Source organism: Chiloscyllium plagiosum, chromosome 13 (genome assembly GCF_004010195.1).
Source record: "Chiloscyllium plagiosum isolate BGI_BamShark_2017 chromosome 13, ASM401019v2, whole genome shotgun sequence".
Taxonomy (NCBI): Eukaryota; Metazoa; Chordata; class Chondrichthyes; order Orectolobiformes; family Hemiscylliidae; genus Chiloscyllium; species Chiloscyllium plagiosum.
In genome coordinates this window covers 45,936,369-45,963,507 of record NC_057722.1, presented here as the reverse complement: position 1 = coordinate 45,963,507, position 27,139 = coordinate 45,936,369, and the positions used below count along the sequence as shown (strand labels likewise).

Genomic DNA, 27,139 nt, shown 5'->3' with positions numbered 1-27,139 from the left:
TGAGGGGCCGTCTATGATTCCAGATAAAGGAACCCAGCCAGCCATATAATTTACGTAGAGCCGTCCTCTGCAGCATCACCGGAAGCATTCTCATAGGATATAGGAGACGGGGCAGGACATTCATTTTGATTAGTGCTATTCTACCCAACCAGGAAATTGGAAGGTCTCCCCATCGCAGGAGGTCCTGCCTTATCCTTTCCAGTAAATGCCAAAATTAGCCTTATACAACTGACCAAATACTGGGGTAATAAAAATGCCTAAATATAAGAAGCCCTCCAGGGATCAACGAAAGGGAAAAAGGGATCCGTCCACTAAGTGGGGTGTCATAGCAAGGCCACCCATTGGCATAGCCTCCGGTTTTGAAAAATTAATTTTATAGCCTGAGAATGCACTAAATGTATTAATAACTTGGATTAGGCGAGGTACGGACATCAGAGGATTACTGAGGAATAGAAGAACATCATCTGCATAAAGAGTAATTTTATTCAAAGTTTGTGCGAAGATTTGTAGCTCGGGTGCTCGTTGTTGTGCTTCTGTTCGCCGAGCTGGAAGTTTTTGTTGCAAACGTTTCGTCCCCTGGCTAGGCGACATCATCAGTGCTTGGGAGCCTCCTGCGAAGGACAAACAGGAAGACAGCTAACAATCCGCATACATGAACATCAACTAGCCACGAAACGACACGACCAGCTATCCTTAGTAGCCACACACGCAGACAACAAGCAACATGAATTCGACTGGGACAACACTACTATCATAGGGCAAGCCAGACAGAGAACAGCCAGGGAATTCCTAGAGGCATGGCATTCATCCACAAACTCCATCAACAAAAACATCGACCTGGACCCAATATACCAACCACTACAGCGGACAGCTGAAACTGACAACCGGAAGCGGCAGGGACAGACCACCATAAACACTGAAGGAAACATCAAAGAAGCGCTTCGCAGGAGGCTCCCAAGCACTGATGTCGCCTAGCCAGGGGACGAAACGTTTGCAACAAAAACTTCCAGCTCGGCGAACAGAACCACAACAGAGTAATTTTATGTTTACCTGTACCAATCCTCGGGGCCGTTATATTAGGATCAACTCGTATAGCATCTGTTAGTGGTTCAATTATTAGCGTAAATAACAATGGCGAGAGGGGACATCCCTGACGGCAGCCCCGACCCACACTGAAGCTATCCGAACCTAATCTATTGGTAACCACAACTGCTTTGGGATCACTGTACAATGTTGAGACCCATTTGGTAAACACCTGTCCAACGCCAAACCTTTCCAATGTGTAAAACAAATATGACCATTCAACCCTATCAAATGCCTTTTCCGCGTCTAATGAAACTACTACTCCTGGTATCTTTCCCTGATGACAAGCTTGAATCATATTCAGAGCCCTTCTAACATTATTGGATGATCTACGGCCCTTAATAAACCCCGTCTGATCCTCCTTTATAATATGTGGCAGTACCCTTTCTAGTCTCAAGGCTAACGGTTTAGAAAGGATTTTAAAAGCAAGGATATTGGTCTGTATAACGTACAATCTTCTGGATCCTTTCCTTTTTTAAGGATACGAGAGATATTTGCCTCTTTCAGCGAAGGCGGGAGACAGCCCTGACTATATGCATAGTTATACATGTCCATAAGTGGACCAGCCAATATTTCTGTAAATTCTTTATAGAATTCAGCTTGAAAACCATCTGGGCCCAGTGCCTTACCACTCTGAAGTTGCCTAATTGCATCAAGTATTACTTGGACTGTTAGAGGAGCATTTAGGACCGATACCTGTTCCGGAGTTTGGCCTGGAAAGGTCAAATTTTTTAAAAATGACTGCATCCTCCTCGTCCTATCTTCACAATCCTGCGATTTATAGAACTCAGAATAAAATTCTCGAAAGATCGCATTAATCTTTTTATGATCAGGAGTCAAAATACCTGTACTTTCCTTGATAGACGTAATAGTCTGAGGGGCCTTTTTTTTTCTTTGCAAGAAATGCTAAGTATCTACCCGGTTTGTCGCCATATTCATATAACCTTTGTTTCGCAAACAATATTTCCCTCTTAGCCGTTTGAGTAAGCGCAGTGTTTAGAGCTGTCCCAAGAGCCGTAATCCTTTGCAATTTAATAATAGAAGGTCTATGCTGTTTCAGCTGCTTTTAAGCAAGCTTCAAGCAGACACTGTTATTCTCCCTTCAATTTCTTCTGGGTCGCTGAGTAGGAGATGATCAAACCTCGCGTGTAAGCTTTGATGGTCTCCCACATCATTGATGGGTTGCTAGCTGTACCTGAATTAATTTCTAAAAAAGTTTTAAATTCTTGAGAGAAGTACTTTACAAATTTACTATCTTTTATTAGGAAGGGGTCCATACGCCAATGCCGAGGGGATGTCCCATTGTTCCTCGCCTTAGTTTTCATATATACAGCAGCGTGGTCGGAAATTGCTATACTACCTAAATTACAGGATGATATGGAATTTAAAAAAATCGAGGGGGCAAAAAACATATCCATTCTGGTCTGACATTTATATGGATTGGAGTAGAAAGAAAAATCTCTGCCCTGTGGATGAAGACATCTCCATACATCTACTAATCCTAATTCTTTGTTCAGATCCATCAATTGTCTAGATCTGGGAGATACTCCTGCAGTACCTTTGGGAATCCTATCTATTTCCGGATCCATAATACAATTATAGGGGGAGACTTTAATTGTATGACGGGCACCAAAAGCCATCAATTTTGAAAAGGCTTCCGTTATAAATTTAAAGGGGTGTGCCGGGGGGGGCAGTACAAATTTAAAATCCCATATTCCTCTCCATTTATGAGGGCTTTAATCAAAATATATCGTCCAGATTCGTCTTTTATCTGCTTTAGGATTTTGAAAGGGAAATTCTTCCGAACAAGAATAACAACTCCCCTGCTTTTTTGAGCTAAAAGAAGAAAAAAAGGCCTGATCAAATCCACCCTGTCGTAATTTCAAGTGTTCTTTATCCGACAGGTGTGTCTCCTGTAGGAGAGCTATATCAACTCTTTCCTTCTTAAGATTTGATAATATTTTCTTCCTTTTGACTGGCGAATTACTCCCTTGACATTCCAGGTGCACCACTTAACCGACTGATCAACCATAATCATCTGGGCAAATCCGAGACCCCTCGGGAGGGGAAACCCTATCCAGAACATCCCGAGCGTAGAGCATATAAAATTTACAAAAATAAAGCCTCTCTAATACACTCACAACAATACAATAAAAAACTATTTCTAAATAAAAAAAATATAAAATGTATCTAAGTGGAGATTTTCCCCCTTGTTCCCAGGGGGTGTCACTTCCTCTCCAAAAGTCCATCATATCCTCTCCAAAAGTCCATCATATCCTCTCCCAACCAATGCCCCACCCTTGACTCAGGCGCTCCTCAATAAAATGAGGAGAATTCAGATATAATACAAAGCTAGAGTTAACAGTGAGCACCCTACCCCCATCCATACCAACATTTGGTAATGTTAATACCATATATAAACATATAACTATAAAATTACAACCTCAACAAATAATAATTAAATATACTAATACAAAATAACAAGGGACAAACAACCCTGCTCCTAAAGACAGAGGTAAAATTGAATAAGGTAACCACCTCCCCCCACACACCTCTCCATCCCACATATATATACATAAAATAATAAAAGAAAACAACCCCAAGGGGGGGGGGGGGAAAATCAAATCCCTCTCCCCACCCCCCATGATAATATTAAACAGTAAGGTAAGGAAAAAAAAAAAGGGGGGATATAAACCAAAGTGAGGGGAAAGGCAAACCAACATCCATTATGTCTTACAGTTTATCTTAGAGAGTCCAAGAATTCCTTAGCCTCTTCTGGCGATCCGAAGTTATATACGGATCCTTCATGGTTAAAGCGTAACATCGCTGGGTAGCGTAAGGAGTACTGAATATTTAAGTCCCTTATACGCTTCTTCGCCTTGTTGAATGCCTTCCTCTTTTGGACCAGAGCTGGGGAAAAGTCCTGGAATAACATGATCTTGGATCTTTTATAGATTATAGCTTGGGGGTCTTTTCCAAAATTTCTAGAGGCTTCTAGGAGTATCTGCCTCTCCTTGTAGCTCTGCAGCTGGAACAGGACCGGGCGTGGGCGCTGGTTCGAGCCGGGCCCGCGTATTGCGACCTGGTAGGCCCATTCTACCCTTACCTGGCCTGATCCAGCTTCCAGATTTAAAATCTGTGGCAGCCACTGCTCGAGAAATGCTGTAAGCTGGCCTTCCTCTTCCTGTTTGGGAAGGCCTAGCAAACGAATATTTTTTCGACTACCTCGATTATCGAGGTCGTCAATGTGATTCTCTAAGGTCCGGACTCGCTGTTCGAGAGTCCGGACCTGATCCACGGCCGATTGTGCTGTCGTTTCGGAGGTTGCGGCCTTTAACTCCGCCCCTCCGACTCGGCGCTTGATTTCTTTAATGTCTCGGTCGTGCTTTTGCAGCGCGGCTGAGAGTGAGTCCCATCGACTTCGGGATTCTTCGATGATTCTTCGATCTTCACGCCCAGTTTGGAGATCATTTCTACAAGGCTTGTCACCGTAGGTAAGTCCCCCGGGGCGGCTGTGGACGCCTCTGCTGCGGCTGGAGAGGGTGGGGGAGAGGTTCCTGCTTATTGAGAGCTGCGGGCTCCCTTCTTATTGAGAGCTGCGGGCTCCCTTCCCTTTAGTCATTTTTACTAAAGATTAGATTGTTTAAATTTTAAAATTAAACAACTAATTAAATTAAACAGCTATTATAAATGATTTGGTGAGTGTGGTGGGGGTGGGTGACCCAATTTACCCACTTTACCCAAGTCTTGGGAGGAGCACTGTAGACTCAGACTTGCTGGGTCGCCGCCATCTTGGATCTCCATATTTGCTTTTTAACCTCCCTTTTTGACCTTCTGAATTCACTCTGGTTCTCAACCATATTTTTACATGACGCCTGTCGTAGCAAACTTTAGTTCCAGCTTTTTGGACCAGTTCCGTTGTAGCAGAAAATTGTGTCTCTGAGCATAAATCACAAAGCTAGAATATGAGTTCAGCAGGTAATAGGGAAGGCAAATAAAATGTTCCCTTTTTTAATTACAAAGGGAATAGAATATAAAAACAGGGAGGTGTTTTGAAAAGTTTACAAGGCACATGACCGATTGTGAAAGACTGTGGAGATGCCAATGTTGGGCTGGAGTGGACAAAGTCAGAAGTTGCACGACACTAGGTTTATAGTCCAACAGGGTTATTTAAAATCACAAGATTTCAGGGTGCTGCTCCTTCCTCCAGGTGAGGTGGAGGGAAGCACACAGGCACAGAATATATAGGCACAGAGATAATGGCAAGGTAATTGCAGGTTATTGAGTCAACAGATTAGTACAAACAGTGTGAGTAGAGTGTCGACAGGCTGAATAATAAGTCTTTGCAGATGATCAAGAGTATCAGATGGTGTGATTAAAGTGTCAATAGCTGAATGACCATTGAAGGGAATACCTATGAACTGCTTAATTAAGGCAGAGATAATTACAAATAATCTCTACAGGCCAGCCAGATGGCTGGAATAACATGGGTAGATATTAATCACAAGAGGTTCTAACCAAGGTAACAAATAATCAAAACTGTACCTACTAAGGTAGAGAGGTAATCACAAGTAATCAAGGTAATGATGTCAAAACGGAACAGTAAGGAATAACTTACAAACCTAGAACAGCATGCAATTACATATAGCATGGCATGAACCCAAGATCATTGAGGCTGCCCTCATGAATTCAGCAATTTCTGCGTTGCCGTGTATCTCTAAGGCTGCCTTGAGGGATGCTTAGCTGAAGACTGAAGGGTGAATGTCCTTGACCACTGAAATGTTCCCTAAATGCGGGGGAACACTCCTGCCTGATTGTTGTGCAGTGTTAGTTTGTACGCTGTCATAGTGTCTGCATAGTCTTGCTGATATGCCATGCCTCAGTGCATCCTTTCCTGCAGTGTATGGGGTAGACTACCTTGGTTGAGTCACATGTGTATGTACTGCGCACCTGGTGGGTTGTGTTAACATGTTCACATCTGACATATCTTGCAGAGGTTGCCATGGCAGGATTGTGTGGTGTCATGGCCACTGTTCTCCTGAAGGCTGGGTAGTTTGCTTTGAGCTGAAAATGTGTTGCTGGAAAAGCGCAGTAGGTCAGGCAGCATCCAAGGAGCAGCAGAATCAACGTTTCGGGCATGAGCCCTTCTTCAGGAATGAGGAAAGTGTGTCCAGCAGGCTAAGATAAAAGGTAGGGAGGAGGGACTTGGGGGAGGGGCGTTGGAAATGCGATAGGTGGAAGGAGGTCAAGGTGAGGGTGATAGGCCGGGGTGGGGGCGGAGAGATCAGGAAGAAGATTGCAGGTTAGGAAGGCGGTGCTGAGTTCGAGGGATTTGACTGAGACAAGGTCGGGGGAGGAGAAATGAGGAAACCGGAGAAATCTGACTTCAACCCTTGTGGTTGGAGGGTTCCTAGGCGGAAGATGAGGCGTTCTTCCTCCAACCGTCGTGTTGCTATGGTCTGGCGATGGAGGAGTCCAAGGACCTGCATGTCCTTGGTGGAGTGGGAGGTGGAGTTGAAGTGTTGAGCCACGGGGTGGTTGGGTTGGTTGGTCCGGGTGTCCCAGAGGTGTTCTCTGAAACGTTCCGCAAGTAGGCGGCCTGTCTCTCCAATATAGAGGAGGCCGCAGCGGCTGCAATAAATGGTGTGTGGAGGTGCAGGTGAATTTGTGGTGGATATGGAAGGATCCCTTGGGGCCTTGGAGGGAAGTAAGGGGGAAGGTGTGGGCGCAAGTTTGGCATTTCTTGCGGTTGCAGGGGAAGGTGCCGGGAGTGGAGGTTGGCTTGCTGGGGGGTGTGGACCTGACGAAGGAGTCACGGAGGGAGTGGTCTTTTCGGAACGCTGATAGGGGAGGGAAATATATCCCTGGTGGTGGGGTCCGTTTGGAGGTGGCGGAATGACGGCGGATGATACGCTGTATATGGAGGTTGGTGGGGTGGTCGGTGAGGACCAATGGGGTTCTGTCCTGGTGGCGGTTGGAGGGGTGGGGCTCAAGGGCGGAGGAGCGGGAAGTGGAGGAGATGCGGTGGAGGGCATCGTCGATCACGTCTGGGGGGAAATTGCGGTCTTTGAAGAAGGAGGCCATCTGGGTTGTACGGTATTGGAACTGGTCCTCCTGGGAGCAGATGCGGCGGAGATGAAGGAATTGGGAATATGGGATGGCGTTTTTACAGGGGGCTAGTTTGCTTTGAGGCTAGCTGGCTGTTTGAAGGCAAATAGTGGAGACATAAGGGTAGTCTTGGTGAGATGTCATCATTAATGACCTGCTGAAGGTTGCAAAGAACTGGCATAGTTTCTCTGCTCCAGGGAAGTACTCGTCTATCCTGTGTCTGTCTGAGGGGCCATTGTGATTTTTTTCACTGTGGCATGTCAGAAATACCGATTTTTGAGGAGTTGAATGTTCTGTCCCATTCTTGTGAGGGTTGTAGGTATCTGTTACTTTCCTCTGTTTGTTTGAGATTCTATGTATATGCAGGGCTTGTCTGTAAGGGATGGATTCTTGAATGTGTTTTGAATGGAAGCTAAAGAAGTGAGGCTTTGAGGTTGTCTGTGGGCTTGCAGTAGAGTGAAGTACTGAGCTGTCTGTCCTCCTTGGAGACGTGTCCAAGAATGAGACTGATTCTGAAGAGTGATCCTGATGGGAAGAAGCTTTTGTCGTCACGTAGTGATTTCAGAGATTCTTCTGAGTCCAAAAGAAGAAAATGCTGATTGTATGGTGTTGGTTGGAGGACCTGCATGGAAAAGGAGCCTTGAACATGTGCATGAAAATGTTGGTGTATTGGGGTACACGTTTCGTCCCCATAGCTGTTCCGTGTGTCAGTATGAAGGGCTGGCTTTTGAGGATGAAATGGATGAGTTTTAGGATGGTATCTGGAAATTTGGCTGTCAGTATTGAGTACTGAGACTGTTGTATAGTTACCAGTCTAGAGTACTGGAGTGTTCCTGGTTTGACTGGTCTGTGGGTGTGGAGTTTCTGTAAGCAGTCTGTAGTGTCATGACAAAAAGGGATTCCTTGTATGATGGGTTTCAAGATGCCTTTGACATAGCCAGAGAGATTCTCTCACAGGGTCCTGTTGCATGATATGAATGGGCGTCTGGGAGTGTTGGTTTTGTGTATCTTCCGAAGGTAGTGGAAGTCTCTTGGATTGCTGTTTTTAAATGGGTAACCCCTTGCTCAACATTTTGCCTTCTGGTCCTCGACTCTCTCAGAAATCTACTCTGTAAAGCCCTGTTGAAATATGTAAAATTAAGTCATGAGTACAAGCCCAACATGCTTAACCTCCTCTCATTAGAATTTATACAAACCTGGAATCAACCTAATGAACCTTCTGATGGACTGCCTTAGGTATATCTTTCCTTTAGACAAAGGGTTAAATTAAAATTTTAATTAGTAAGGGATTGATGGTCATGGGAATAAGACAGAAAAGTGGAGTTGAATATTATCGGATCAGCCACAATCTCATTGAATGGTGGAGCAGACTTGATAGGTTAAGTGGTCTAAAGGGGCTCTGAGTGCATTGTAGCACTGAAGAAAAAGGATGTTTTGAGGATGCAAAGATAGAAGTGTTTTTTTTTTTTTTGGCTAGAGGTATGGATTAGGAAGGAATGCAACTACATTCCTTAACATTTATATACAGATCATCAGCTATTGGGAATGATTGAGAAGCAATTTGTAAGGAAATTCCAGAATAGTGTAAACACCATAAAGTAATAGTGAGTTTTGAGAGACATCGAGTTAGACTCCATCTACCACCCCCTGAGAAAAGGAACAGGAAGTGACTTCACCACAGGAAATTACATCACCAACCCAAAGAAACCCAAACCTATAAATAGAAAGCTGGAATTTTCAGCATTGCTTCACATAGTCATAGAGCTGTACAGCACAGAAAAAGACCCTTCGGTCCAACTTGTCCATGCCGACCAGACATCCCAATCCAATCTCGGCCCACCTGCCAGCACCCAGCCCCTATCCTTCCAAATCCATATACCCATCCAGATGCCTTTTAAATGTTGCAATTGTACCGGCACAAGGTCCACTGAAGATGTTACCTAGTAAGGTAACGAAACATCTGGGAATGAACCTTTTCAGCTCCGCAAGCAAACCTACACCCACAATCATGGAACTTTACCCTCATTGACTGGGATAATGATGATGAAAGGGGCACTGAGGAACAAGTGTTTTCCATTTTGTGTTCAGAAGTATTTTCGACAGTATCCAGTGGAAGTTAGGAAACACTCTGACTCCATTCTTGGATGAGGTGGACCAAATAGTTTGTGTTAGTGGGGAAATATTTAGGAGACATTGATCATTGTCTGAAGCTTTAGGATGATGACTATAGAAAATTAAATTGGTCATTCCACGTTAGGAATAATCAACTGACAGGGAATGGACTTAAATAGACTGGAACAATAGTTGCTTCTGACTGGTGTCACAAAATCTTAACTGCATTAGCTGACTGTAGAAGATCCAAAAAGGAGTTTAAAAAGTAAGTACAGAAAGCAATTTGGGACTATGAAACAAACTGGCCATTAAAGAGGTCCTTTTTTTTTTATTTCCTTTTTTATAAGCACGAGGGTAGTATTAGAAATTGTAATGTTGATTAGGCACCAGAAAAGCCAATTATACTTTGACATGGCTCAGGTGTTAAACCTCTTCAATTTTGTCTTTCTTATGCTGGAAGCAATCTTTTAATTTTTGTTTGCACCCTCTGTAATGCTGTCAGATCCTTCCAAAAGTGTGGTGGCCAGAAATGGATTCAGTGCCCCAACTGAAGCCAACCAACACTAGTGTCTTTATGCAAATTCAAAATAACCTCCTTTTGCTGTTGTAGACTACATGTTCCTATTAATAAAGCCAAGTGGTTTAATCTTTAACTGTGCTGTCAACTTATTCTGCCAACTAGAGACTTATGTATGCGTACACCCCAGGTCTTTCTGCTTTTGAGCTCCCTTTTTTTATTTTGTATTGCCTCTCCATTTTCTCCTTAGCAAAGTGAGTCACCTCCCCTTTTTTTCATATTTGAATTGCATTTGATGCCTCTTTGCCCATTTCACTAACTTTATCTGTTGCCTCTCCAAAGTTCTGCATTATCCTCATCAGTTTACAATGCTTTAAAGTTTCATATTATCTGCAAATTTTGAAATTGGGTCCTATACGTCAAGATCCAGATCATTAATATTAGTCATGGAAAATAAGAGTCTCAACACTGACTCCCAGGGAACTCTACTTCAAAAACATATCCACCTCCAGCTCCAATAACATCAATTAACCTGTTTTCTTTAAATCTTTTTAATTAAGTGTCCATGTTGCCACTGTTACTTTGTTTCATGAGCCCTTTGCACACAGATTCAGTGCTGAACTACAGACCTAACGCCTTTTGGACTTCCATGTTCACTGTATTAAGATCATTGCCCTCATCAGCCCTCTGTTATTTGAAAAATTCAGCAAGTTAGTTAAACATGATTTCCTATTAAAATCAATATTGGCTTTCCATAATCAATCAAATTTTGGAACAAAATTAGTGCCACTTAGACAAGATGTTCTTTTTTGGCCTTTAACTTCCTGGCTTTTCTTTACACCTGTATTTCAGCAAGGGTGTGAGTGCAATTCTCATCATGTGCAACCATCCTTGGATGTACTGCAGACTGAAAATCATAACCAATGCCTCTACAATTTTCCCAAACTTTCTCTGCCTGAATGTAAAGGGTTGATTTTAAGGCCAGGTCCTCAAGGCATGGTATCTATGAGTCAATGTGATTCATAAGAAATGGTATTATTGTACACAACAAGATATAAAATTCATGGTCTTAAATATTTTAAACATCTGTGTACAGAGGAACCTCAATTATCTGAACGATGTGGATGGGCAGTATATTGTTCGGATAATCGAATGCCGGAGAACACGGTTTAGCCAATCTTGCAGTCTTGTTCAGATAATCCAAAATTCGGATAATCGCGGTTCCTCTGTATAGTATATCAATAAGGACAGACAATTCTTGTTTGAACACAGTAACATATGAATGGAGTTTTTAATTCATTTTCTATCACCGTGCTCTTTTGTAATTGATAATATTAAAATTGAAATTTCAGAAATGACAGCCAGACTACTAAGACCCCTCTGAATCCTAGTAGCACACAAACCCACCAACACTCTCAAACAAAAACTAACAAACTTAAAAGACTCAGTACAACCCATGGACAAAACCAACGTCATCTACAAAATTCCATGCAAGGACTGCCACAAACACTACATAGGACAAACAGGAAGAAAGTTAGCCACCAGGATACACAAACACCAGCTAGTCACAAAAAGACACGACCCTCTCTCCCTCGTAGCCCTACACACGGATGAAAAAAAACACCATTTCGACAGAGACAACACATCTATCCTGGGACAGGCTAAGCAAAGACATGCCAGAGAATTCCTAGAGGCCTGGCACTCCAACCACAACGCCATAAACAAACACATAGATCTCGATACCATGTATCAACCCCTCAGAAAACGAACAGAAAATGACATCACTACAAACCCCAGGAACCCCATCCAGGAGAAAGATATAAATAGAAAGCAGGAGACAACAGCTTTGCTTCACTTGGAGGTCGCCACTGATGATGTTACCTAGCCAAGCAATGAAACGTCTGGATAGCAAAGCCACAGCTCAGTGAGCAAACCTACACCCTAAAATTGAAATAATTTAGAATTGTCCAGCTTTCAGATCTGGTACTGTATTCCAACTTGAAAGAAATTTCTTTAATTTATTCTCAAAATAAACAATTATGGAGGGAAGGAACAAATCAGATAGTGTTGCCTAATTTGTCCCACTGTAAACAACTTGCGATAGATAATCATAGCATAGCGTTACAAAATCTGTTAACCGACCCATTGACCAGAGCAAACCATTTGGGTGGATTGATTCAAACATTCGAACTAAAGCTTGGCTGAAGACAGGCTGTTTTTATTCAGCAGAATTCCGGAGGTGACTGCCCTTGACATCAAGGCATCATTTGATTAAGGGTAGCCTTTGTCCTACCAAAACAGGAGTCACTGGGAGTTGGGGGGCCAAGCTCACCAATGGTTTAATAATTTTGGGTTATTGGATGCCAGTCACCTCAGGATCAAGGACACTATATCCTGTCATCCTCGCAACGTCATGATTACCTTCTCATCACAAATGGGCAGTGGAGCTTTACTAATGATTGCACAGACTTCATTTGCAAGTCCTAAGATTCAGAATCAGTTCTTGCCCACATGTAGGAGACTTGGATAATATTCAGCAAGTTATTTAGGGACACTATTCCGGCTTTGGCTGAAAAATGGCAAGTATTGTGCATTGTACACAACTGCTCGGCAATTACTCTCTCCAACGAGAATATTCACCCATCTTCATTGACGTTTAATATTGACCTTCCTACAGACACTGAGTTCCAGAATTTCACCACCCTCTGGGTGAAACATGATTTTTCTTGAATTCCCTACTCGTCTGTCATTACTTCAGATCTATGAGCTATATCTACTGACCTCTTTGCTAAGGTAAATAAATCCCTTATCCACTCTATCTATGCCACTCTCCATTTTTATATATAATCGGTTCTGCTATAACGTGTTTCTTCAATGCAAATTGGCTATAATGCAGTTGAAAAATTTGGACCATTATTTGTAGAACACAAATTTTCCTTACCTGTATTGGCTATAATGTGATTCTGGTCCCATAGGTTTAAATGGTGCTGATTTTATGCTATTTTCTTAACATAGTTCAGTTCCTATCAGAACAGACGGTACCTTAACTAAATCTGCTCACAACCTCAACAGTTTCAGAGAGCCAATCCAATGCTTTTCTGAAAGCTAATGTTATTGGTGACCTTTCAATAATCTCCTCTGTACCCTTGTCTGTGTGATCAAATCCTTCTGACATGTAGTGATCACAATTTCACACAGGTCACTGCTTGGAGTGCTAACTGTCTGTATATTAGATTTTTTTTTTTGGATTTTTTTTTTGTTCCTCTGCTAGCAAAGAAAAGTACCCTACATGCCACCTTAATCATGTTGTCTGTCATGTTACTTTCTGGAATTTATGCACATGCTGTCTAAGGTTCTTAAGTACTTCTCAAAGTTATCATTTATTTTCATTGAATCCCTAGAGTGTGGAAGCATGCCATTCAGCCCATCGAGTCAGCCACTGACTGAGTATCCTACCCTCTCCCTGTAACTCTGGCTAATCCACCTAGCCTGCATATCCCTGGACACTATTAAGCAATTTAGCATGGCCAATTCACTTAACCTGAGCATCTTTTTGGACTGTGAGAGGAAGCCAGAGCACCCAGAGAAAACCCAGGCAGACAGGGAGAAAGTGGAATCAAGCCTAGATCCCTGGCGTTGAGGCAGCAATGCTAACTACTATGCCACCTGTGTTGTGTACCCTTCTCTTGATCTATCTAAAATGTGTAGCCTCCATAGTTAGTTCTGCAGATCATAATTAGTTACAAAGGGATGCCATTGGCCTGTTGTTTTTTGGTTCTGTGGAGGAGCAAGGCACCTCGAAGCATTTCCATGCCTTCTGCCAGTAGCCCTGCACATGCTGCTTTTTCAGGTAATAACCCAATTCTCTTGCCTTAATTTATGCTGCATCATACCATAGCTCCATGTGATTCCAGATTCTAACCTTTTGATTTACAGTTTGTGTGACAAAGTGCTTTTCGGTAATGCTAATTGTAAATTCAGAAAGAATACAGGTAAGTACATCTCTTTATTTATTTGTTGGATCTTGGTATTGCTCGTAATGCTGGAATTTACCATAATTGCTTTGAGATGTCTACGTAGAACTGCTGCCATGCTACAATTGTGTAATGAAGGAAAAGTGTTTCTATGTTTTTGAGTAGGGAGTTTAGGATTTTAACCCAGCGATGATGAAAGGACAATGACATGTGAATCTCTTGGGGAAATTGGAGTACTGTAATTTAATTCTTCTAGGTAGTTGTTTGGGAGGAGCTAATGAAGAAACCTTGGAGCATTACTACAATGCATCTTTTAAATGATGCACATTGTAGTCTGGGTACATCACTGGTGGGGATTAGATGCTTAGCCCATTTGAAATGTTGTTCATTGTGTTTTGGTGTGGATGAGGTTGAGCTTGTTTGAAAGTTGTTGCTTATGCATCCATCCTGGCAAGTGAAGAATAGTTTGCCTCGCAGCGGATGTGTAACTTGTACATCATTTAAACGGCTTTAGGAGTTGATGCTTTATCTGAGGAATTGTGAATAGAGCTAAACATTATATTCACTTAATGATTAATCTCACTTTTAGGTTGTGCAATTGGGCAAAGTCACTTCTGAATCTGCTAAAGCTGTTTAGACCCAGGACACTGCCTTAAGTCTTGCAATGCTTCTCTAATACTGAGATGATTGGTATACAGCAACCTGTACTGTCCTTTAAACGTGACAGAGTTGCTAAGGAATTTGTGAAACCGGTAATTCTAGCTGCTGCACTCTGATGAATCCTTCTCACCATGGTTCATCTCTGAAATCCAGTTGCAGGTGCACCATCCTTTATCCGAAATGCTAGGGACCAGCTGGTTTTTGAATTTCAGAATAAGTGACAGCTTGGTGAAATTTAAAAAAATCTTACCAAACAGCAGATGCACCGAGTAAAATGGGCCCTGAAACAGAATTGAGGCCTGCCAGTGCTGGGCCACACTCCCACACATTGCATCTGAATGACACACCGAGTGGGTGTGGAGTTAGGTTAACTGTTTGCAAGCCAAACAACCTTGTTAATGAGAAAAAAACTTGACAAAAAATCCATCAGATTTCGGATAAAGGATTGTCTATGTAATGCAATACAAAGTGTCAGTGGACACTATATTCAATAATACATGTTGGCACTATTAATGATCCCTTTTTATTATTTTGCTGTTTTGAGAGTAGGCTGATGGAGCAGTAATTGGCCTGCCTGGACTTTTTCCCTCCTTTATTATACTTTTTTATAGTATTAAAATCTGTATAAAATAGATAATGTGAACTGCTAAAGTGCAATACCATATGTTAAACATTTTATCTACTGCATGCAGCCCAAGGCTGTCTTTTCACAGGTTCTAGTCCATTTTGTTTTATCGTCAGAGGGCCATAGTTCCTCATTAAGCCTTTGCAGAAGTAACCACAAGCTTGACTTTGGTCTATATTAGAAGATCAGCAAGGCCAAAAGGTGTCTCCATATTGGCTCTTGTTGTAGGAGTAGTCTGAACTGTATCAGCCATACACGTCGACAGGGACAGGTCAGCAATAGGTTAGTAACTTGCCTCCTGAGTCCCCAAAGCCTATTCATCTATAAGACGTAAATTGGGAGAATGATTGATTTGAAATTCTCTCTACTTGCCTGTATTAGTGCAGCTTCAAGAACTCAACACTGCACTTTCCAACATCCCCAGTCATTCACTCCCTCCATTACCATTGCCACAATCGCAACATCTTCAAGATGTACTGCATCAACACTCAGGCTACTTTGGCAGCATCTTCAAACCCACAATTTCTACCACTGTAAAGGGAAAGGGATCTGAACACCACCTCCTAAGTTCCTAACTGAGTTGCCTGCCATCCTGACTTGGAACTATATAGCTTTTCCTTTTTGCTCAGTCAAAATCCTAAAACTCTTGTCCTAACAGTATAGTAGGTTTATCAACACCACAGATTGCAGAAGTTCAAGGCATTCAAAGCCATTTTCAGGGGAATAAATGCTCTCCTAACCAGTGGTGTCAGCATTCTGCAAAAGAATTTTAAAATATCTGTGATCCTTGTAACAATCTGCAGAGCACAATGCAAAGTCATATTCGAGGAGAAAGTGGGTGTCTATCTCTTCAGCACTACAACCACCTCCAAGGTCAGCAAACAGTAATGCTGAGACTCCAGTTCTGTATATGAGCGTTGTTAGGAAAGTCCTTGCTACTAACCTTTTTGAAGGTTCCAGTAATATGTTCTAAATGATCATGTTTCACCTGACAGAATTAATCATCTGCAGAGACTTGATGTGAACAGCTGCTTGTTGTACTTGAGGCACAAGGTGTTTTGCTACCTAAACTTTTCATTCTTAATATTCTTAAGAAGGAGAAATGAGGCTATATTCAGTCCTGGGTGATGCGAGGAGCATGACTCGGAGGCTCTGCTCTGATGAGCTGTAATTGGCTCCAAGTGTCTTAAGGTAAAAACAAGGACTGCAGATGCTGGAAACCAGAGTCTCTAGATTAGAGTGTTGCTGGAAAAGCACAGCAGGTCAGGCAGGATCCGAGGAGCAGGAAAATCGACATTTCGGGCAAAAGCCCTTCATCAGGAATAGAGGCAGGCTGCCTGCAGTGTGGAGAGATAAATGAGAGGGGGGTGGGGGTGGGGAGAAAGTAGCATAGAGTACAATAGGTGAGTGGGGGTGGGGATGGAGGTGATAGGTCAGAGAGGAGGGTTGGGGAAGGTAGCAAAGAATACAATGGTGAATGGAGGTAGGGATGAAGGTGATAGGTCAGAGTGGATAGGTGGAAAGGAAGATAGGCAGTAGGACAGATCATGGGGATGGTGCTGAGCTGGAGTGTTGGAACTGGGGCGAGGGTAGGGGAAGAGGAAATGAGGAAACTGGCAAAGTCCACACTGATGCCCTGGGGTTGAAGTGTTCCGAGGCGGAAGATGAGGCGTTCTTCCTCCAGGCGTCAGGTGGTGAGGGAGTGGTGGTGGAGGGTGTCTTAAGTCCATCATGCATTTCCTATTGGATCCTGTCATGCTTTCTGCCCACCTCTGAGATTCTTTCTTGCCATATCCAGGAAAGACTGAATCAAAGTATGGAGTGATGTTAGGTATTCAGTCACTGAAGGGACAACCCTTTAAAACAGAGATGAGGAATTTCTTCATTCAGAGTGTGGTGAATCTGTGGAACTTACTGCTGTAGAAGGCGGTGGATACCAAGTTATCAAGTGTATTTAAGACAGAGGGGCCACCTATTTTCCAGGATTATGGGGAGCAGGCAGGAGCATGGGTTTGAGAACCATATAAGCCATGATCAAATGGCAGAACAGACTGTATGGACCAAATGACTACTTCTACTCCAATATCTTCTGGTAGGAATGTGTTACTGTTTCATGGATCAATTTTATGCCAAGATTTAGTGCAGGAGAAACATATATCCTTGCTGGTTGAATGGCCTACATGTCCTGTTATTTACTTGATTTTGAGAAGCGTGACCCTTCTAAATATTGTGAGCATGCCATTTAGTGCTTTTAATTAACATATATCTAATTTAATTTTTTTCTGTTTATTCCTTTAATCTCTATCTGATGAAAGGTGTAGAATATGTTTTGATATGACATGATAGTTCCGTACTTGTGTGATCTCTCATAAGAAAGTCGAGCAGTAGCCACCCCATTTGAACTAATGGGGCCGGAATTGCATTACAGCAAATATAGATAAGGAAAGTTCATGTTCTACAAAACAGTCTAAATTCTTCAGTCGTGTTAAAGCCAATTGGCGTTGAAGAAATCGCACTATAGCAGAACCAACTGTATTTGTTATCAAGGTCCTCATGTTAGTCATTATAGTCCCAGAGGATCAGAGGGCTGTTCTGTCGTTGGAGAGACAACTGCCGGTGAGTTAACACGGAGGATCACCATGCCTCAGGCAAGGGGTGAAGTTGAGAAATGGGAACTTCATGGCACCTCAGCAGGTGGGGGAATTGAACCTGTGTTGCTGGATTGCACTTGAAAAATGTCCACTTTTAATGAGTTATTGAATACTGTAGTTTCACCAAGATAGTGCAGCTATTGCATTTGTTGGTATTCTAAATGAAGTTATTATTTAAGAAAAAAACTAATATTTGGCATTTGTATAGTGTTGTGACACATGGAAACAACTGAAAGTTCTTTTGCATAATTAATTTCTTTGAAATTTAAAAAAAAATTTGCTATATATTGCACAACCCATTGACCCACAAATGGCAACATGATTACAGTTAATGTGGAGTTGGTTGAGGGGAAAGCATTAATGGCAAGAGGTGAGTAAACTAATTAGAATATTTAAAAATTAGAATCTTTTTAATCCCTAACTAACAGCATTGACTGACTATTATCCCAACTGACGAGGCAAAATTACTTATGCATAGTGATACAATACAAAATTGCAAATATGCTGAAAGCACAAGTGTAGGAGCTGAACAAAATGTTGCCAATGACATTTTTTTTGCAAATTTGAACTTTGATTCTGAAGTATAATGAAGAGAATAGCTTTTATTTATTGTCATGCAAGGTTTGTGAAGGTTTGTAGCTCAAGTTGAGGTTTAGGGTGTAGGTTTGTTCGCTGAGCTGTAGGTTTGATATCCAGACGTTTCATTACCTGGCTAGGTAACATCATCAGTGGCGACCTCAAGTGAAGCGAAGCTGTTGTCTCCTGCTTTCTATTTGTATCTTTCTCCTGGATGGGGTTCCTGGGGTTTGTGGTGATGTCATTTTCTGTTTGTTTTCTGAGGGGTTGATACATGGTATCTAGATCTATGTGTTTGTTTATGGCGTTTGTGGTTGGAGTGCTAGGCCTCTAGGAATTCTCTGACATGTCTTTGCTTAGCGTGTAGGGCTACACGCGAATGAAAACAACCACCATTTCGACTGGGACAACACATCTATCCTGGGACAGGCTAAGCATAGACATGCCAGAGAATTCCTAGAGGCCTGGCACTCCAACCACAAACGCCATAAACAAACACATAGATCTAGATGCCATCAATCAACCCCTCAGAAAACGAACAGGAAATGACATCACCACAAACCCCAGGAACCCCATCCAGGAGAAAGATATAGAAAGCAGGAGACAACAGCTTCGCTTCTCTTGGAGGTCCCCACTGATCATGTTACCTAGCCAAGTAATGAAACGTCTGGATATCAAACCTACAGCTCAGTGAGCAAACCTACACCCTATTTATTGTCATGATTAATATTGGGATTAATGATTACATATTGCTGATATTTCAAAATACTTCCATGTATGCTTTATGCCTTGATACTTTTGCTCTTGTTGAAAAGTTACTTGTGTAATATACTACCGCATTGAGAGAAAACAGATTAGATTTCTGTTGGCCTCTTGAATTGTGCAACCCTTTGCATCAGTGACATCTGGCATTAGGAGGGTTGTGAAAAGTATTTTGTTTAATAATGCTTTGTCAATGAAATAGTACCAAAGAGCTATAACAAAATGATAATTGAATAATGTTGACTAAAATGGCTAAGCTGGCAAAACGTTTGAAGCAAACTGTTTGCTATGGTTTTAAATGTAAAATGAATTGGAAATGTTAGAAACAGAGTTCAGGGCAATGACCTTTGTCACTGCTTAAATGTTTGACAAAGGTAAATTGCCAAAGTTTCCAGCATGAGAGCAGATCACTGTTTTTCACTCAAGAAGTCGCTATGATGGCAGTGTTTCACTATATTAAGGCTCTGGGGTTATTTTGATTTTAGTTTTAGCATGTAAACACCCAATTAGAAGATATACATTTCATTTGTGATACAATATGTTCTATCCAGAGTATGACTTTTTTTTTTCGGGTGCTATTTATAACCTTCTTTATTTAAGAGCTCCTCAATGCAACTATTTTATCCCAGTTCTGACTGTATTCTTTGTTTTGGGGCAATATTAAGTCATCAGCCACTAGCTGATGTCACCATCAGTTCGTACTAGTCTCGGTTTTCCTATTATATGGATAATCTCTGTGTGGTTTGGTATTTACTTTGATTTAATATTCCAGTTACAGTTGAGAGAGAGAGAAAATAAATGCCATCTGACTCAGATTTGTATGGGCCAAAATAGCATCTCTGTATTTTCTAACTGTCTCCATGGCAACATAATTATTCCTAACCTGCAGGGATTTTTAACTATTTTGATTTTGCAATATCCAATAACAAGATTTTTGAGGCTAGAGATATGATTTTTGCAAAATATTCTTTTGCCAATGATGGAAGCATCCAGTATGAGAGTGCAAAAGGAAATGTTGAAGTATTAACATTCATCTTCAGCTGGGAGCGCAAATTTGGCTTTTCAGATCCACAATATAACATGTTAGTTTCACACTAATTGGATTCTCTCCACCTGATGATAAGGAATGTCAAATAACTACATGCATTTGAACAAGTGGGTGGAGTGTGGTAGTTAGGTGGAGCATGGTGGGAAGTGTTTAAACTTCAGCGTCTTTATTTTTAAAAAATTACATTTTTTCATGGGCCACTTTTGGAGCAGGGATAGCTTTCAAAGATCTGCACATTCTCCCTGTGTCTGCGTGGGTTTCCTCCGGGTGCTCTGGTTTCCTCCCACAGTCCAAAAATGTGCAGGTTAGATGAATTGGCCATGCTAAATTGCCCGTAGAGTTAGGAGAATGGGTCTGGGTGGGTTGTTGTGTGGACTTGTTGGGCCGAAGGGCCTGTTTCCACACTAAGTGATCTAATCTGTCCACTGGACTGTGCCAAACACTTTAAGAGTGGATTTAAGGGGCTAATCAGCTCTTTACACTCCTTCTTCTGAACTCCATTGCTACCTTGGATCTTGTGACTGCAGAATCTTTTTACACTGGGGGTTGAAACCTACAATTTGGGAAACCCTGCTCTTAAGTTTTAGATTAGAAGAATGAGAGGTGATCTTATTGAAACATAAATTCTTAAGGCTTGATAGGGAAGTTGGAGGATAGAGAGGCTTCCCCTGTCTGACTTGACTCCAGAACCAGATGGATCAATATTAGAATAACAGACTACTTAGTACTCTACTGAGATATAGAGTAATTTCTTCATTGGGTTGGGGGGGGGGGGGTGGGTGTTGTAAATATTGGGAATTATCTACTTCTGAGGATTAAAGAGATTATGTTATTGTGTGTCTTCAAGGAAGAGGTCTGTAGATTGCTGGATATTACAAGTATTGATAAATGTGGATGTTAGTGCAAAAGATTGGCAGAGCTACTTGATCAGAGAGATACAGCACAGAAATAGACCCTTTTTTGGTCCAGCTTGTCCGTGCCGACCAGATATTCTAATCTAGTCCCATTTGCTAGCATTTGGTTCATATTCCTGTTAAACACTTCCAATTCGTGTACTCATCCAAATGCCTTTTAAATATTGTAATTGTTTTGGATCTCCTCAATATTTGCAACACAAAAGGAGGCTGTGTGGCTCATTTGTCTGCACAATTCAAAGATCTGACTATACTAATTCCATTTTCTAGCTTATGGTCCATAGCTCTGGAGACTGGCAATGCAAGTGAATATCTAAATACTGCTTTAAATTAACTGCTGGTTGAACTGCCCTTTGTTTTTTGGATAGTGATTTTTTTTCCCCAGTGGAAAAACATTTTTCCTCAACTCTGCTCTTAGCCTTTTATCTCCTAGCTTAAATTTATGCCCTTGGGTTATTGAACCCTCTTCTAATGGTAAATGGGCTTTCTATCCACCTCGTCCATTTTCTTCATAACCTTGTACATCTCCATCAGGTGCTACCTGCAATCTTAAGTAATCTAAGAAAGGAAGTGTGAACTTTGCTCACAGCTGAAACCCTCCAGCCCAGACAGCGTCTTGTATGGATAGTGTGCCATGAATGATGGAGAAGACACAATGGGCTAAATGGCAGCCTCCTATGTTGGTAGATAGAGTCATAGAGATGTACAGCATGGAAACAACAGATCTTTTGGTCCAATGTGTCCATGCCGACCAGACATCCCAACCCAATCTAGTGCCACTTGCCGGCGCCTGGCCCAAATCCCTCTAAATCCTTCCTATTCATACATCCATCCAGACGCCTTTTAAATGTTGCAATTGTACTAGCCTCCACCACTACTTCTGGCAGCTCATTCCATACAAGTTCCACACTGCATGAAAAAGTTGCCACATAGTTCTGGACTCCCCCAACCCAGGGAAGAGACTTTGTTTATTTACCCTATCCATGCCCCTCGTGATTTTATAAACCTCTAAGGTTACCCCTCAGCCTCTGACACTCCAGGGAAAACAGCCCAGCCTATTCAACCTCCTCTTTATAGCTCACTCCTCCAACCCTGGCAGCATCCTTGTAAATCTTTTCTGAACCCTTTCAAGTTTCACAACATGCTTCCGATAGGAGATCAGAATTGCACACAGTATTCCACCAGTGGTCTGACCAATATCCTGAACAGCTGCAAATTGACTTCCCAGCAATGTTTTTTATCACCAGTTCCATATTGTAAATTTTCAAGCTGAGTCTAAAAAGCTGATTGATTGGACTAGCAATATGTGTACCTTAGATTTGTCATTTTATTTTTTTTCTTCTTTGCTGTTCAGTCAATTGAGTTTGTGCATCAAAACCTTGTCTTTGTTTCTGCGTCCTTTTAGTAGTGGCCAGTAATGATAATGACAGTATTCGTGAGTAGACTAATATGTATTATCAAGTACATTTTCTTTTGACATCATTGTTAAGGTTGGTTGGAAGCTCTTTCTTTGGCTGATTAGTGTAATTTATGGCAGGTGCATGCTTTGAGAACATCATGCATCTAACCATTGTTTGGGAATATGGTAACCAATTTTATAGCAGGATTAAAAATTGGTGAGCATTATATAATAGTATTAATGACGAAGGAGGCAATTTGGCCTATTAGCAAAGCAAAATGACAACAATAGTCTAATTATGTTCTTTCCTTTGCAGAGCTGGATTAGAAGATGTTGAAGGGGATTTTGCTGAATTGGAGTCAAAACTAGACAAGGTGTGTATCGTCACACTTAAGTGACAGTGTTACATCTTTTTATGGATCATTTGCCATCACCTTTGGTACTTGTGACACCAATGTTACCTTGCATTGGTAAATAATTGAGGAAATGATAATATCTAAGTAAGAAACTGGTGTAGTTACGTGCAAATTTCCTTGCAGTAAGTGTTGGGACATTGTGCCACAGTAATGCCAACAAGGTCTCAGAAATAATGAGCCAAAGATCCTTTGCTCTCAGCAAGAAATATTTAACAGGATGTATATATCATGCTAAAATGTCAATATATACACATTCAGAACCATATCTTCTTGAAGACTGTTAAGAATTTCTAAAGATAAGTGTAGATTGTCCAGTTAAGTATTTTAATCTTACAAAATTATGATGGCCTTTGAAATAATTTGCCTTTGATTGTGAATATGTACAACCAATAATGTGAGGTGGGAAGACTGATATAGTGGTTACATCACTGAGCTAATGCTCTGGGGAGAGTGGTTCACATTCTACCATGGTAGCTTTGAACTTTTTGAAGTCAAATCATAAATGTGGATTAAAAAGCTAGCTTCAGTAATTGTGACCATAAAGTCATTGATTATTGTAAAAATATTTTCACTGTTGCCCTTCAGGGAAGGAAATCTGTAGTCCTTCCCTGGACTGGCTTATGTGTGATAAGTGTGAGTAACAGCAATGTGGTTGACTCTTGACTGGCCTCCTGAGATGGTCTTGCAAACCAGACAGTAGTATCAGACTTTTTCTTTTGTCTGAAGTCAAAAGGAATTAAACCAGGCAGGCAGACCATGTGACATCGACCGAGGCGTCAGAAATGATCATGACACCCCTAACCCTATTGACACTCCTAACATTTATGAGCTTCTGCTGAAATTGGGAGAGCTGTCCTGCAAGCAGCAGACATAGTTACTTTCACTAAATCAGACCTCCGGCAACATCCCGATAGCACCGACAACATTCATGATGCATTCTGTGTTAAATATCAAAGTCCAGTTATCTACTTTGGTAGGAATTTTATTTCTAGTTCATATACCACAAACTCCAACCACAATTACTTGCTTACCATATTTTTGCACCCAGTTCTCATTCAACTAACCCTTTAATATATTCATCACTTGTTCTCTAGCTCCATTTGGTTTCAGACATCCCTTCCAGATCCTACCAGATGATAGTAGCTTCTATCTTTTCTATTTGAATCAAGATATATACAAATAATGATGAAAACACAAAATACAAAGTAACAACACATCATACTCTTTTTTTGCTTTTTCTTCGTGTGCATTACAGTTCAAAACATCCTTTTGCTAAACTTTCTAGCAGTTCCTTAGAACTTGCTCCTTTCTTCTGAAAGATGTCAAAAAGCTGACTACTGCTGTTCACTCATTTTCACTTTGAAGAATTCTCTGTTCTCCAGCATCTGTTTTAAAACTCCAATGTTGTCCTTGTCTTTTTAAATTTGTGCATTTTTGTTTAATTACAATACCCAACAGGATATTCTTATTGACATCTCCCAATTATGGAAATTTTAAAACAGTGCTCCAATTTTAATTTTTTTTTGTTTCCAAGTAATATATGCATTTTTCATAGTCTGACTCAACTGGAAAATCTGAAAAATGGTATTTGACTTTGTTTGGCTGCCCAGCCAATCCCACTTCAAACTTTTTGAGGTACTGCACATGATGTTGCTGAATAAGAGCCCATTGGTGGAGGCAGTATATTAACTTGGAGAAAGGATTGGCTAACTAATAGACAGTTGATATAAGGGGAGGGGAGTGTTTTCCCCAGATGGCACCCTGTAACTCTTCGTGGGTCAGAGGACTCAACGCTGGGGCTGCAATTGTATATGAAGAATATTTATCATGCATTTGATGAGGAAAGTGAATATACTATAGCCAGGTTTGTGGATGACACAAAGTACTGGCATTGGTGGCAGTCCAGAGAAGGTTGGTATGGAGGGACTGTCTTAATAAGGATAGGTTGTGCCTGTACTCCTTTGGAATAGAGAAAAATAAGAGGCATAATTACTGAAATATACAGGATTCCTGAAGGAGTTGATAGGTTAGCTATGGAAAGGTTGTCTTTCTCCAAACGTGGGTGAATATGTCCGCTGGTCCTAAAATCTCAGACTGAGGGATTGCACATTTAAGACAGAGACAACAAAGAACATCATCTCTTGGAGAGTAGTCTGGGTCATTTATGTTATTCAAGGCTGAGATAGACAAAATCTTAATCGTAAGGGAATCAAGAGTTTTATAGAAATGCCATGATTTCAATACGGAGCAGATTGAATGGGTTGAATGGCCTACTTCTGTTCCTGTGTTGTATGGTCTTACGTTAGGCCCTATTTTTACTAACTGCAGTTTGCTAACAGTTTTTGGATTTACGTTGATGCTACTCTGAATCCATTCTTCTTGGTTTCCAATCCAATTACTTGAAACCCCCAGAAATCTGAGCTTTTAATTGTAAATTCTGATTGAAACCAGTTTATGACCATGTCTTTGAATTCCTTTTCAATAATTTGTGATCTTTTTCTGGGGCATGTTCTTTCCCAGAGTTATTCTTTGAGCTTGTACTGTATTTTCCTGCCTCATGTTATGGACCAGACCCCTTTGTTATATGTTAAGTCTTAGCTTAGACCAAAACTACAACTACTTTTAACGATCAATGTAAGTGTTGTTTCAGTTGCAATGTGACTGGTCCAGATCCTGTTGTAATCTGAGGTAACCCTCTGCTGTCCACTACACCTCTAGTTTTGGTGTCATCTGCAAACTTACTGACTGTACCTCTTATGCTCGCATCCAAATCATTTCTGTAAATGACAAGAAGTAGAGGGCCCAGCACCTATCCTTGTGGCACTCCACTGGTCACAGGTCTCCAGTCTGAAAAACAACCCTCCACCACCACCCTCTGTCTTCTACCTTTTGAGCCAGTTCTGTATCCAAATGGCTAGCTCTCCCTGTATTCCATGAGATCTAACCTTGCTAACCAGTCTCCCATGGGGAACCTTGTCGAACGCCTTACTGAAGTCCATATAGATCGCATCTACTGCTCTGCCCTCATCAATCTTCTTTGCAGGATTTAAAAAAAAAACAGTGAGGGTAAAAAGCACAAGGATGTTAAATAAAAACAGGGTAGAAAGTACAAGGATTCTAAAAAAACAGGGGGAAAACACAAGATTTAAAACAACAGTGAGGGTAAAAAGCATAAAGATTTTTCAAAAAAGTTAAAAAGCACAAGGATTTTAAAAAGAACCGTGGGGGAAAAAGCACAAGGATGTTTCAAAAAAAGTGAGGGTAAAACCCATAAGGATTTTAAAAACTACTGAGGGTAAAAAGCAGAAGGATTTTAAAAGAACAGAGGGTAAAAAAGGGTAAAATGAACAAGGATTTTAAAAACCGTGAGGGCAAAGAGCACAAGGATTTTTCAAAAAAAGGGTAAAAAGCACAAGGATTTTTTTTTTGAAAACAGAGGGTAAAAAGCGCAAGGATTTAAATAAACAATGTGGGTAAAAAACACTACGATTTTAAAAACAAAACAGGGAGGGCAAAAAGCGCAAGGATTTTAAAAAGAACCGTGGGTAAAAAGCACAAGGATTTTTTAAAACGTGAGGGTTACAAGCACAAGGATTGAGAGGGCAAAAAGCACAAGGATTTTAAACAAAGCAGTGAGGATAAATAAACACCAGGATTTAAAAAATAACAGGGAGGGCAAAAAGCACAAGGATTTTAAAAAGAACCGTGGGTAAAAAGCACAAGGATTTTTTAAAACGTGAGGGTTACAAGCACAAGGATTGAAATAAACAGTGTGGGTAAAAAACATTGGACTTTAAAAGAACCGTGGGTAAAAAGCACAAGGATGTTAAACAAAGCAGTGAGGATAAAAGACACCAGGATTTTCAAAAGAACAGTGAGGGCAAAAAGTACAAGGATTTTCAAAAAAGAGGGTAAAAAGCACAGTGATTTAAAAACAGAGGGTAAATAGCAAAGGATTTTTCAAAAAAATGGGTAAAAAGCACCAGGAATTTTTAAAGTGAGGGCAAAAAGCACAAGGAATTTAAAAAAAGTGAGGGTAAAATCACAAGATTCAAAACAACAGTGACGGTAAAAAGCATAAGAATTTTTCAATAAAGGTTAAAAAGCACAACGATTTTTTAAAAAAGTGCCAGTAAAAAGCACAAGGATTTAAAAAAAAAACTCAGGGCAAAAAGCACAAGGATTTTTTAAAAAAATACTGAGGGCAAAATATCACAAGGATTTTAAAAGAACCAAAGGTAAAAAGCACAAGGATTTTTTTAAAAAGGTAAAAAGCACAAACATTTTTTAAAAA

At 41.0% G+C, this 27,139-nt stretch overlaps 1 protein-coding gene across 1 annotated transcript in view; it reads left to right on the top strand.

Moving 5' to 3' along the window:
• LOC122556380 (arf-GAP with coiled-coil, ANK repeat and PH domain-containing protein 2-like) overlaps window positions 1-27,139 on the top strand; it is a 183,251-nt gene that overhangs the window by 7,739 nt on the left and 148,373 nt on the right. The window contains exon 2 of the mRNA XM_043703013.1: window positions 22,746-22,803. Coding sequence (XP_043558948.1) covers window positions 22,746-22,803 — 58 coding nt within the window. The remainder of the gene's footprint in view (window positions 1-22,745; window positions 22,804-27,139) is intronic.